Raw genomic sequence first — 13,390 nt, 5'->3', positions numbered from 1 at the left:
ACAATAAGGACCTGGGAGCACCCCAGGGTGACAAAAGGGACCCCAACATGCCCCCAGGGGGCCAAAAGGAACCCAGGCAAGCCCCAGGGTGACAAGAGGGACCTGTTGGCACCCCAAGGTGCCAAAGGGGACCCCAACATGCCCCAAGGATGCCAAAAGGAACCCAGGTGAGCCCCAGGGTGACAAGAGGGACCTGTTGGCCCCCCAGGGTGCCAAAGGGGACCCCAACATGCTCCCAGGGTGCCAAAAGGAACCCAGGTGAGCCCCAGGGTGACAAGAGCGACCTGTTGGCCCCCCAGGGTGCCAAAGGGGACCCCAACATGCCCCCAGGGTGACAAAAGGAACCCAGGTGAGCCCCAGGGTGACAAGAGGGACCTATTGGCCCCCCAGGGTGCCAAAGGGGACCCCAACATGCCCCAAGGATGCCAAAAGGAACCCAGGTGAGCCCCAGGGTGACAAGAGGGACCTATTGGCCCCCCAGGGTGCCAAAGGGGACCCCAACATGCCCCAAGGATGCCAAAAGGAACCCAGGCGAGCCCCAGGGTGACAAGAGGGACCTGTTGGCCCCCCAAGGTGCCAAAGGGGACCCCAACATGCCCCCAGGGTGCCAAAAGGAACCCAGGTGAGCCCCAGGGTGACAAGAGGGACCTGTTGGCCCCCCAGGGTGCCAAAGGGGACCCCAACATGCTCCCAGGGTGCCAAAAGGAACCCAGGTGAGCCCCAGGGTGACAAGAGCGACCTGTTGGCCCCCAGGGTGCCAAAGGGGACCCCAACATGCCCCAGGGTGACAAAAGGAACCCAGGTGAGCCCCAGGGTGACAAGAGGGACCTATTGGCCCCCCAGGGTGCCAAAGGGGACCCCAACATGCCCCAAGGATGCCAAAAGGAACCCAGGTGAGCCCCAGGGTGACAAGAGGGACCTATTGGCCCCCCAGGGTGCCAAAGGGGACCCCAACATGCCCCAAGGATGCCAAAAGGAACCCAGGCGAGCCCCAGGGTGACAAGAGGGACCTGTTGGCCCCCCAAGGTGCCAAAGGGGACCCCAACATGCCCCCAGGGTGCCAAAAGGAACCCAGGCGAGCCCCAGGGTGACAAGAGGGACCTGTTGGCCCCCCAGGGTGCCAAAGGGGACCCCAACATGCCCCCAGGGTGCCAAAAGGAACCCAGGTGAGCCCCAGGGTGACAAGAGGGACCTGTTGGCCCCCCAGGGTGCCAAAGGGGACCCCAACATGCCCCCAGGGTGACAAAAGGAACCCAGGTGAGCCCCAGGGTGACAAGAGGGACCTATTGGCCCCCCAGGGTGCCAAAGGGGACCCCAACATGCCCCAAGGATGCCAAAAGGAACCCAGGTGAGCCCCAGGGTGACAAGAGGGACCTATTGGCCCCCCAGGGTGCCAAAGGGGACCCCAACATGCCCCAAGGATGCCAAAAGGAACCCAGGCGAGCCCCAGGGTGACAAGAGGGACCTGTTGGCCCCCCAAGGGTGCCAAAGGGGACCCCAACATGCCCCCAGGGTGCCAAAAGGAACCCAGGCGAGCCCCAGGGTGACAAGAGGGACCTGTTGGCCCCCCAGGGTGCCAAAGGGGACCCCAACATGCCCCCAGGGTGCCAAAAGGAACCCAGGTGAGCCCCAGGGTGACAAGAGGGACCTGTTGGCACCCCAAGGTGCCAAAGGGGACCCCAACATGCCCCCAGGGTGCCAAAAGGAACCCAGGTGAGCCCCAGGGTGACAAGAGGGACCTGTTGGCACCCCAAGGTGTCAAAGGGGACCCCAACATGCCCCCAGGGTGCCAAAAGGAACCCAGGCGAGCCCCAGGGTGACAAGAGGGACCTGTTGGCCCCCCAGGGTGCCAAAGGGGACCCCAACATGCCCCCAGGGTGCCAAAAGGAACCCAGGTGAGCCCCAGGGTGACAAGAGGGACCTGTTGGCCCCCCAAGGTGCCAAAGGGCACCCCCGCTGTCCCCCCGCCCGGGGCAGTACCGTGGTGGGGCAGGTAGCGGAAGTCCATGGGCTCGCTGCGCTCGCGGTCGGAGGGGCGCTGCAGCTGCATGCGCACGGTGACGGGCTGGCGCAGCGCCGGCTCGCGGTACGGCGGCGTGCGGAACACGATGGCGACCTGGCGGTGAACGTCGGCCTGCGCGAAGGAGCCCTTGGCCTCCCAGCCCTCCGCCGAGAAACGCACCTCGATGTCCTCTGCGGGCAGCCGGGGGTTAATGGCGGGGTGAGGGGGGGACAGGCACTGGATGTACCCCCCCGCTGTGAGGGGGGGGGGTGAACCAGGAGTTTGGGGGGACCCTGGTGTTCAGGAGGGATTGAGGCATCTGGGGGGGACCAGGAGTTGGGGGGGACCCAGGAATCTGGGGGAGACCCAGGAGTTGGGGGAGACCCAGGAGTTCAGGAGGAATTGAGGCATCTGGGGGGGACCCAGGAGTCTGGGGGGGACCCAGGAGTTTGGGGGGGACCCAGGACTCTGGGGGAGACCCAGGAGTTGGGGGAGACCCAGGAGTTTGGGGGGACCCAGGAGTTCAGGAGGATTGAGGCATCTGGGGGGGACCCAGGAGTCTGGGGGGGACCCAGGAGTTTGGGGGGGACCCAGGACTCTGGGGGAGACCCAGGAGTTGGGGAGACCCAGGAGTTTGGGGGGACCCAGGAGTTCAGGAGGGATTGAGGCATCTGGGGGGGACCCAGGAGTCTGGGGGGGACCCAGGAGTTTGGGGGGGACCCAGGACTCTGGGGGAGACCCAGGAGTTGGGGGAGACCCAGGAGTTTGGGGGGACCCAGGAGTTCAGGAGGGATTGAGGCATCTGGGGGGGACCCAGGAGTCTGGGGGGGACCCAGGAGTTTGGGGGGGACCCAGGACTCTGGGGGAGACCCAGGAGTTGGGGGAGACCCAGGAGTTTGGGGGGACCCAGGAGTTCAGGAGGAATTGAGGCATCTGGGGGGAACCCAGGAGTCTGGGGGGACCCAGGAGTTTGGGGGGGGATCCAGGGATCTGGGGGGGACCCAGGAGTCTGGGGGGATCCAGGAGTTTGGAGGGGACCCAGGAGTTGGGGGGACCCAGGGGTTTGGGAGGGACCCAAGTGTTCAGGAGGGATCGAGGCATCTGGGGGGGACCCAGGACTCTGGGGGGGACCCAGGAGTTGGGGGGGACCCAGGAGTTTGGGGGGGACCCAGGTGTTCAGGAGAGATTGAGGCATCTGGGGGGGATCCAGGAGTTGGGGGGACCCAGGAGCTAGGAGGGACCCAGGAGTTTGGGGGGGATCCAGGGATCTGGGGGGGACCCAGGAGTTGGGGGACACCCAGGAGTCTGGGGGGATCCAGGCGTCTGGGGGGGACCCAGGAGTTTGGAGGGGACCCAGGAGTCTGGGGGGGACCCAGGAGTCTGGGGGGACCCAACTGTTCAGGAGGGATTGAGGCATCTGGGGGGGACCCAGGACTCTGGGGGGGACCCAGGAGTTGGGGGGACCCAGGGGTTTGGGGGGGACCCAGGACTCTGGGGGGGATCCAGGAGTCTGGGGGAGGAATCCAGGAATTGGGGGGGACCCAGGAATTGGGGGGACCCAAGTGTTCCGGAGGGATCGAGGCATCTGGGGGGGACCCAGGTGTTTGGGGGGACCCAGGACTCTGGGGGAGACCCAGGAGTTTGGGGGGACCCAGGACTCTGGGGGGGACTCAGGAGTCTGGGGGGGACCCAGGAGATGGGGGGGACCCAAGTGTTCAGGAGGGATCCAGGAGTGTTTGGGGGGACCCAGGAGTTCAGGGGGGACCCAGAAGTTTGGGGGGACCCAAGTGTTTGGGGGGGACTCAGGATTCTTGGGGGGACCCAGGAGTTCAGGGGGGACCCGGGTGTTTGGGGGGGACCCAGGCATCTGGGGGGGGACTCAAGAAACCTGGGGGGGACCCAGGAGTTTGGGTGGGGGAACCCCGGTATGTGGGGGGACACCCAGGTGTCCTGGGGGGACAAAAGTTTTTTTTTTGGGGGGGGGGGGGGGGGGTCCCAGGTGTCCTGGCAAGGTGGGGGGGACCCCAGGGGTGTTTTGGGGGGGCCCCCGTCGTGCCCTGACCTTTCTGGACTTTGTCGCAGAGCAGGAAGATCTCGTCCCCCCCCCGGCAGCTCCCGAGTTCCGGTTCACCCGGCAGATCCGCAGCTCGGCCGTGCTGGGGGCCCCTGGGGGGGGCACGGGGGGGTCACATGGTCATGGGGGGGCACAGGGGGGGTCACACGGGGGGGCACATGGTCATGAGGGGGCACATGGGGGGTCACATGGTCATGGGGGGGCACAGGGCGGGGTCACACGGGGGGGCACATGGTCATGGGGGGGCACATGGGGGGGTCACACGGTCATGGGGGGGTCACACAGCCATGGGGGGCACGGGGGGGGGGCACGGGGGGGGCACATGGTCATGAGAGGGCACATGGGGGGGTCACACGGTCATGGGCGGGCACATGGGGGGTCACATGGTCATGGGGGGGTCACACAGCCATGGGGGGGCACATGGGGGGGGCACAGGGGGGGTCACACGGGGGGGCACATGGTCATGGGGCGGCACATGGGGGGCACAGGAGGGGTCACAAGGTCATGGGGGGGCACATGAGGGGGTCACATGGTCATGGGGGGGCACATGGGGGGTCACATGGTCATGGGGGGTCACACAGCCATGGGGGGGCACATGGGGGGGGCACAGGGGGGGTCACACGGTCATGGGGGTGCACATGGGGGGCACAGGAGGGGTCACAAGGTCATGGGGGGGTCACATGGTCATGGAGGGGCACATGGGGGGGCACAGGGGGGGTCACGTGGTCATGGGGGGTCACACGGCCATGAGGGGGCACACGGGGGTCACACGGTCATGGGGGGGCACATGGGGGGTCACACGGGGGGTCACATGGTCATGGGGGGTCACACGGTCATGGGGGGTCACATGGGGGGGCACAGGGTGACATGGGGCCACGTGGGGTGGCACAAGGTCACACACGGGGTGACACAAGGTCATGGGGGGTGACACAGGGTGACCTGGGGTGACACAAGATCATGTAGGGTGACATGGGATGACACAGGGTCACATGGGGTGACACAGAGTGACACGGGGTGACACAGGCTGTCACATAGGGTGACATGGGGTCACAGGAGGGCGTAAGGTCACATGAGGTGACACGCGGTGACACAGGGTGACATAGAGGGTGACACGAGGTCACAGGAGGTGGCGTAAGGTCACACGGGGTGACATGGGGTGACACGGGGTGACAGTCCCAGGCCCCGCCCCTGCCAGGCGTGTTGGGGACACCCTGTCATCGCCAGCGCTGGCCTCACACGTGTGCAGAACACGTGACCGCCCGGCGTGTCACGGGATCGACACGTCTCGCGTCACGTGATCGCTCGGTGAGTCACGTGTGTCCCGCGTGGGGTTGGGGAACGTGGGAGGGGCCTATGGGGGGGGTCGGGGGGGGGGTTGGGAGGGGCAGGGGAAGTCTGGGGGGGGTCTGGGGGGGGCTACAGGGGGGCTGGGGGGGCTCGGGGGGGGCTATGGGGGGTCTGGGGGGCTATGGAGGGTCTGGGGGGCTACAAGGAGTCTGGGGGGCTATGAGGGGTCTGGGGGGGCTACGGGGGGTCTGGGGGGCTACAAGGGGTCTGGGGGGGGCTATGGGTGGTCTGGGGGGACTACAAGGGGTCTGGGGGGGCTACAGGGGGTCTGGGGGGCTACAAGGGGTCTGGGGGGGCTACGGGTGGTCTGGGGGGGCTATGGGGGGGCTACAAGGGGTCTGGGGGGGGCTACGGGTAGTCTGGGGGACTACAAGGGGTCTGGGGGGGCTACGGGGGGTCTGGGGGGGCCACAGGGGGTCTGGGGGGGCTACGGGTGGTCTGGGGGGACTACAAGGGGTCTGGGGGGGCTACGGGGGGTCGGGGGGGGCTATGGGGGCATCTAGGGAGATCTGGGGGGCTACAGGGGGTCTGGGGAGGCTTCTGGGGGTCAAGGGGGGGCTATGGAGGGTCTGGAAGGGTCTGGGGGGGCTACGGGGGTCTGGGGGGGGGGGTCTGGAGGGGTCCAGGGAGATCTGGGGGGTCTCCAGGGGGGTCTGGGAGGGGCTGTGGCAGATCTGGGGGGGGCCAAGGGGGGGGTCTAGGGGGTGCTATGGGGGGGCAACAGGGGGGCCTGGGGGTGTCGGGGGGGGGGATTTGGGGGTGCTGAGGGGCCTGGGGGGGGGTCACTCACGGTTGTCATAGACGGGCTGGGAGAGGACGGGGGGCAGGGGGGTGCAGCCCCCCGGGGCCCCGCACCCACACCTGGAAGCAGAGTCGCACCGCGCTCAGGTCGTACTCGCCCCCGCGCTGCTCCGCCGGCCACTGCCAGCACACCGTCAGCTCCCAGTGCTCCCAGTAAGGCCCAGTAAGCACCAGTAACCCCCCCCAGCACCCCGCCAGTACTCCCAGGAACCCCCAAAACCCCCCAGGAACCCCAAAACCCCCCCCGGAACCCCCAAAACCCCCCAGGAACCATCAGAAAAACCCAGGAACCACCAGAAACGTCCCAGTAACTCCCAGTGCTCCCAGTAAGGACCAGTAACCCCCCAGCACCCCCCAGTACTCCAGGAACCCCCAAAACCCCAGGAACCCCAAAACCCCCCAGGAACCCCAAAACCCCCCAGGAACCCCCAAACCCCCCCAGGAACCGTCAGAAAAAACCCAGGAACCACCAGAAACGTCCCAGTAACTCCTAGTGCTCCCAGTAAGGACCAGTAACACCCCCCCGCAACCCCCAGTACTCCCAGGAACTCCCAAAACCCCCCAGGAACCCCAAACCCCCCCCAGGAACCCCAAAACCCCCCAGGAACCCCCGAAAACCCCCAGGAACCGTCAGAAAAACCCAGGAACCACCAGAAACGTACCAGTAACTCCCAGTGCTCCCAGTAAGGACCAGTAAACCCCCCCCGCAACCCCCAGTACTCCCAGGAACTCCCAAAACCCCCCAGGAACCCCCAAAACCCCCCAGGAACCCCAAAACCCCCCAGGAACCCCAAAACCCCCCAGGAAACATCAGAAAAACCCAGGAACCACCAGAAACGTCCCAATAACTCCCAGTGCTCCCAGTAAGGACCAGTAACCCCCCCCCGCAACCCCCAGTACTCCCAGGAACTCCCAAAACCCCCCAGGAACCCCCAAAACCCCCAGGAACCCCAAAACCCCCCCAGGAACCCCCAAACCCCCCCAGGAACCGTCAGAAAAACCCAGGAACCACCAGAAACGTCCCAGTAACTCCCAGTGCTCCCAGTAAGGACCAGTAACCCCCCCAGCACCCCCCCAGTACTCCCAGGAACTCCCAAAACCCCCCAGGAACCCCCAAAACCCCCAGGAACCCCAAAACCCCCCAGGAACCCCCAAAACCCCCAGGAACCCCAAAACCCCCCAGGAACCCCCAAAACCCCCCAGGAACCATCAGAAAAACCCAGGAACCACCAGAAACATCCCAATAACTCCCAGTGCTCCCAGTAAGGACCAGTAACCCCCCCCGCAACCCCCAGTACTCCCAGGAACCCCCAAAACCCCCCAGGAACCCCCAAACCCCCCAGGAACCGTCAGAAAAACCCAGGAACCACCAGAAACGTCCCAGTAACTCCCAGTGCTCCCAGTAACCCTCCCAATCCCCCCCAGTGCCTCCCAGTAAGCCCCAGTGCTTTCCAGTAACTCCCAGTGCTCCCAGTAACCCTCCCAATCCCCCCCAGTGCCTCCCAGTAACGCCCAGTAACTCCCAGTAACCTGCTCAATCCTCCCAGTAAGCCCCAGTGCCTCCCAGTAACTCCCAGTGCTCCCAGTAACCCTCCCAATCCCCCCAGTGCCTCCCAGTAACGCCAGTAACTCCCAGTAACCTGCTCAATCCTCCCAGTAAGCCCCAGTGCCTCCCAGTAACTCCCAGTGCTCTCAGTAACCCTCCCAATCCCCCCAGTGCCTCCCAGTAAGCCCCAGTGCTTTCCTAGTAACTCCCAGTGCTCCCAGTAACCCTCCCAATCCCCCCCAGTGCCTCCCAGTAACGCCCAATAACTCCCAGTAACCTGCTCAATCCCCCCAGTAAGCCCCAGTGCCTCCCAGTAACTCCCAGTGCTCCCAGTAACCCTCCCAATCCCCCCAGTGCCTCCCAGTAACGCCCAGTAACTCCCAGTAACCTGCTCAATCCCCCCAGTAAGCCCCAGTGCCTCCCAGTAACTCCCAGTGCTCCCAGTAACCCTCCCAATCCCCCCCAGTGCCTCCCAGTAAGCCCCAGTGCTTTCCAGTAACTCCCAGTGCTCCCAGTAACCCTCCCAATCCCCCCCAGTGCCTCCCAGTAACGCCCAGTAACTCCCAGTAACCTGCTCAATCCCCCCAGTAAGCCCCAGTGCCTCCCAGTAACTCCCAGTGCTCCCCAGTAACCCCTCCCAATCCCCCCAGTGCCTCCCAGTAACGCCCAGTAACTCCAGTAACCTGCTCAATCCTCCCAGTAAGCCCCAGTGCCTCCCAGTAACTCCCAGTGCTCCCAGTAACCCTCCCAATCCCCCCCCAGTGCCTCCCAGTAACGCCCAGTAACTCCCAGTAACCTGCTCAATCCTCCCAGTAAGCCCCAGTGCCTCCCAGTAACTCCCAGTGCTCCCAGTAACCTGCCCAATCCCCCCCAGTGCCTCCCAGTAAGCCCCAGTGCTTTCCAGTAACTCCCAGTGCTCCCAGTAACCCTCCCAATCCCCCCCAGTGCCTCCCAGTAACGCCCAGTAACTCCCAGTAACCTGCTCAATCCCCCCAGTAAGCCCCAGTGCCTCCCAGTAACTCCCAGTGCTCCCAGTAACCCTCCCAATCCCCCCAGTGCCTCCCAGTAACGCCCAGTAACTCCCAGTAACCTGCTCAATCCCCCCAGTAAGCCCCAGTGCCTCCCAGTAACTCCCAGTGCTCCCAGTAACCCTCCCAATCCCCCCCAGTGCCTCCCAGTAAGCCCCAGTGCTTTCCAGTAACTCCAGTGCTCCCAGTAACCCTCCCAATCCCCCCAGTGCCTCCCAGTAACGCCCAGTAACTCCCAGTAACCTGCTCAATCCCCCCAGTAAGCCCCAGTGCCTCCCAGTAACTCCCAGTGCTCCCAGTAACCCTCCCAATCCCCCCAGCCCAATCCCCCCCAGTGCCTCCCAGTAAGCCCCAGTGCTTTCCAGTAACTCCCAGTGCTCCCAGTAACCCTCCCAATCCCCCCCAGTGCCTCCCAGTAACGCCCAGTAACTCCCAGTAACCTGCTCAATCCCCCCAGTAAGCCCCAGTGCCTCCCAGTAACTCCCAGTGCTCCCAGTAACCCTCCCAATCCCCCCCAGTGCCTCCCAGTAACGCCCAGTAACTCCCAGTAACCTGCTCAATCCCCCCAGTAAGCCCCAGTGCCTCCCAGTAACTCCCAGTGCTCCCAGTAACCCTCCCAATCCCCCCCAGTGCCTCCCAGTAAGCCCCAGTGCTTTCCAGTAACTCCCAGTGCTCCCAGTAACCCTCCCAATCCCCCCCAGTGCCTCCCAGTAACGCCCAGTAACTCCCAGTAACCTGCTCAATCCTCCCAGTAAGCCCCAGTGCCTCCCAGTAACTCCCAGTGCTCCCAGTAACCCTCCCAATCCCCCCCAGTGCCTCCCAGTAACCCCCAGTAACCTGCCCAATCCCCCCCAGTGCCTCCCAGTAACCCCTGCCCCCCTCCCAGTCCCCCTCCCAGTGCTCCCAGTGCTCCCAGTACCGTTGAAGGGGTTGTTATTGGTGCGGATCCGTTCGGCCACCGCCGCCTCCAACTCCCGTTTTTTCACGCACTGAATCCCTAAATTCTGGAAACTGGCCCAAAAATTGGGGGGGGGGGGAAATAGGTCAGGTGGGACCCGGCCATTTTGGGGGGGGGGGGTCCCATAAATTGGGGGGGGCACCCCCAGATATTTGGGGGGGTCGCAGACATTTTGGGGGGTCCCATAAAGTGGGGGGGGCACCCCCAGATATTTGGGGGGGTCGCAGACATTTTGGGGGGGTCCCATAAAGTGGGGGGGGCACCCCCAGATATTGGGGGGGGGCACAGACATCCTGGGGGGTCCCATAAATTGGGGGGGGCACCCCCAGATATTTGGGGGGGTCTCAGACATCTTGGGGGGGGTCCCATATATTTGGGGACCCCCCCATATTTTTGGGGGGTCTCAGACATTTTGAGGGGTCCCATAAATTGGGGGAGGCACCCCCAGATATTTGGGGGGGTCGCAGACATTTTGGGGGGGCCCATAAAGTGGGGGGGGCACCCCCAGATATTTGGGGGGTCGCAGACATTTTGGGGGGTCCCATAAAGTGGGGGGGGCACCCCCAGATATTTGGGGGGGTCGCAGACATTTTGGGGGGGTCCCATAAAGTGGGGGGGGGCACCCCCAGATATTGGGGGGGGGGCACAGACATCCTGGGGGGTCCCATAAATTGGGGGGGGCACCCCCAGATATTTGGGGGGGTCTCAGACATCTTGGGGGGGGTCCCATATATTTGGGGACCCCCCCATATTTTTGGGGGGTCTCAGACATTTTGAGGGGTCCCATAAATTGGGGGGGGCACCCCCAGATATTTGGGGGGGTCGCAGACATTTTGGGGGGTCCCATAAATTGGGGGGGCACCCCCAGATATTTGGGGGGGTCTCAGACATCTTGGGGGGGGTCCCATATATTTGGGGACCCCCCCATATTTTTGGGGGGTCTCAGACATTTTGAGGGGTCCCATAAATTGGGGGAGGCACCCCCAGATATTGGGGGGGGTCACAGACATCCTGGGGGGTCCCATAAAGTGGGGGGGCACCCCCAGATATTTGGGGGGGTCTCAGACATCTTGGGGGGGGTCCCATATATTTGGGGACCCCCCCATATTTTTGGGGGGTCTCAGACATTTTGAGGGGGTCCCATAAATTGGGGGAGGCACCCCCAGATATTTGGGGGGGTCGCAGACATTTTGGGGGTCCCATAAATTGGGGGGGCACCCCCAGATATTTGGGGGGGTCTCAGACATCTTGGGGGGGGTCCCATATATTTGGGGACCCCCCCATATTTTTTGGGGGGTCTCAGACATTTTGGGGGGGTAACCCCCAGATATTTGGGGGGGGGTCACAGACATTTTGGTGGGGTCCCATAAATCGGGGGGGTGCACCCCCATATATTTAGGGGGTCCTAGACATCCTGGGGGGGGGGTCCCCCATAAATTTTGGGGGTGCATCATCCCCCCCCCCCCCCAAATTTGGGGTTCCCGTGGCCCCGCCCACCTGTGGACGTTGCGCTCGGGGGGCAGCTCGGCCTCGTAGTAGCCGTCGCGGACAGTCCTTGCCCACCAGCTCGTGGGGGTGCGGCCGGTGCGGGGGCTCCTTGGTCACCAGCGACACCCGTACCCGCCCCGGGCCCCGGTAGTTGTTCACCTGCAACCCGGAGAATGTACTGGTTTGTACTGGTTTATACTGGTTTATACTGGTTTGTACTGGTTTATACTGGGAAGCGTATACGGATGATAGGAGGGGTTTTGGGGGGGTGGGTGTTGAGATTTCTGGGGATGGGGGCACTGGGGGGGCGCTGAGAGGGGTTGGGGGGTTCCCAGGGGATACCAGTGCATAGTGCCTTATACTGGTTTATACTGGTTTATACTGGTTTCTACTGGGAAGCGTATATAGATGATAGGAAGGGTTTTGGGGGGGTGGGTGTTGAGATTTCTGGGGATGGGGGCACTGGGGGGGCGCTGAGAGGGGTTGGAGGGGTTCCCAGACAGGTACCAGTGCGTAGTGCCTTATACTGGTTTGTACTGGTTTATACTGGTTTCTACTGGTTTCTACTGCGAAGCTTATACGGATGATAGGAAGGGTTTTTGGGGGGGGGGGTGTTGAGATTGCTGCAGATGGGGGCACTGGGGGGGCGCTGAGAGGGGTTGGGGGGGTTCCCAGGGGATACCAGTGTGTAGTGGCTTATACTGGTTTATACTGGTTTCTACTGGGAAGCTTATACAGATGATAGGAGCGGTTTTGGGGGGGTGGGTGTTGAGATTTCTGGGGATGGGGGCACTGGGGGGGCGCTGAGAGGGGTTAGGGGGTTCCCAGGGGATACCAGTGTGTAGTGGGTTATACTGGTTTATACTGGTTTCTACTGGTTTATACTGGGAAGCTTATATGGATGATAGCAGGGGTTTTGGGGGGGTGGGTGTTGAGATTGCTGCAGATGGGGGCACTGGGGGGGCGCTGAGAGGGGTTGGAGGGGTTCCCAGACAGGTACCAGTGCATAGTGCCTTATACTGGTTTGTACTGGTTTGTACTGGTTTCTACTGGAAACCTCACGCGGATGGTGGGGTGGGTCTTGGTGGTGTCGGTGCTGTGCTCCCCAGGGATAGCAACACCGGGGCGGGGGTGGGACCCTGAGAGGGGTCAGGGAGGGGTCCTAAGCAATTCCTGGACTTATACTGGTTTATACTGGTTTATACTGGTTTCTACTGGAAACTCACGCGGATGGTGGGGTGGGTCTTGGTGGTGTCGGTGCTGTGCTCCCCAGGGATAGCGACACCGGGGGGGGGGGGCGGGACCCTGAGAGGGGTCAGGGAGGGGTCCTAAGCAATTCCTGGACTTATACTGGTTTATACTGGTTTATACTGGTTTCTACTGGAAACTCACGCGGATGGTGGGGTGGGTCTTGGTGGTGTCGGTGCTGTGCTCCCCGGGGATGCTGCCGGCCGAGCGCCCCTCGCACTTGTAGCGGAAGCGCATCCCCCGCGGCTTCGGCTGCTCCAGGATCTCCACGAAGGGGGCGGCCCCCCCCGCCTCTGCTGGGGGGACCCAGGGTGAGACACCCCCCCCCCCCCCCCCTAAATCCACCCCCCCCACACTTCGGGGGGGGGGGGGGGGCAGATCCCCAGATTTCCACCCCCCCGCCCCCAATTCCCCCCCCCACTCACCCTGTGCACCCCAGTCTTGCTGCAGGAGGAAGGGGAGAAGATCCGGGGGGGTCACTGGGGTGAAAAAAAAGGGGGGGGGTCACATTAAAGGGGGGGTCGTATTAAGGGGGTGTCCCCCTCTCCCCCTCCTCCCCCCCCCCAACCCTTCAGGAGCCCCCCCCCCCCCCGCTTTTAACACGCCCCCTTCCTCCTTAAAGCGTCCTCGCTCCCGTGTTAACCCTGGAACCTACTGACGGCCCCCAACGTCTTTGACGTCATGAGGGGAGGGGAAAAAAAAGGGGGAGACCCCCCCTCACAAATAAGGGGGGGGGGGTGGCACTCACCGTCCTCCATGGCGGGGGGGAAAGGGAGGGGGGGGACACCGGGGGGGTCCCGGGGACACCGGGGAGGGGAGGGGGAGGGGGGGGGAGGCGAGACGATCCCGCCGCCGCTTGCGGAAGCGCCGCCGCCCACGTGACCGCGGCTGCCGGGAA

At 63.8% G+C, this 13,390-nt stretch overlaps 1 protein-coding gene across 1 annotated transcript; it reads right to left on the bottom strand.

Annotated features, from left to right (window-relative positions):
- Positions 1–1,980: 1,980 nt before the first annotated feature.
- On the bottom strand, positions 1,981–13,369 carry RELA (RELA proto-oncogene, NF-kB subunit; the record flags this gene model as incomplete). The annotated part of the gene is given in 11 exon segments (XM_074858036.1): positions 1,981–2,193; positions 4,065–4,142; positions 4,145–4,168; positions 6,214–6,256; positions 6,258–6,344; positions 9,719–9,809; positions 11,254–11,303; positions 11,305–11,403; positions 12,637–12,788; positions 12,918–12,971; positions 13,241–13,369. Coding segments are annotated over 11 exon segments (901 nt in total), but the record flags the coding sequence as incomplete, so codon positions are not given.
- Positions 13,370–13,390: the final 21 nt, after the last annotated feature.

Source organism: Strix uralensis, unplaced genomic scaffold, assembly GCF_047716275.1.
Source record: "Strix uralensis isolate ZFMK-TIS-50842 unplaced genomic scaffold, bStrUra1 scaffold_494, whole genome shotgun sequence".
Taxonomy (NCBI): domain Eukaryota; kingdom Metazoa; phylum Chordata; class Aves; order Strigiformes; family Strigidae; genus Strix; species Strix uralensis.
Note: the sequence above shows the minus strand (reverse complement) of the source record. Positions and strands in the feature narration are given on the sequence as shown.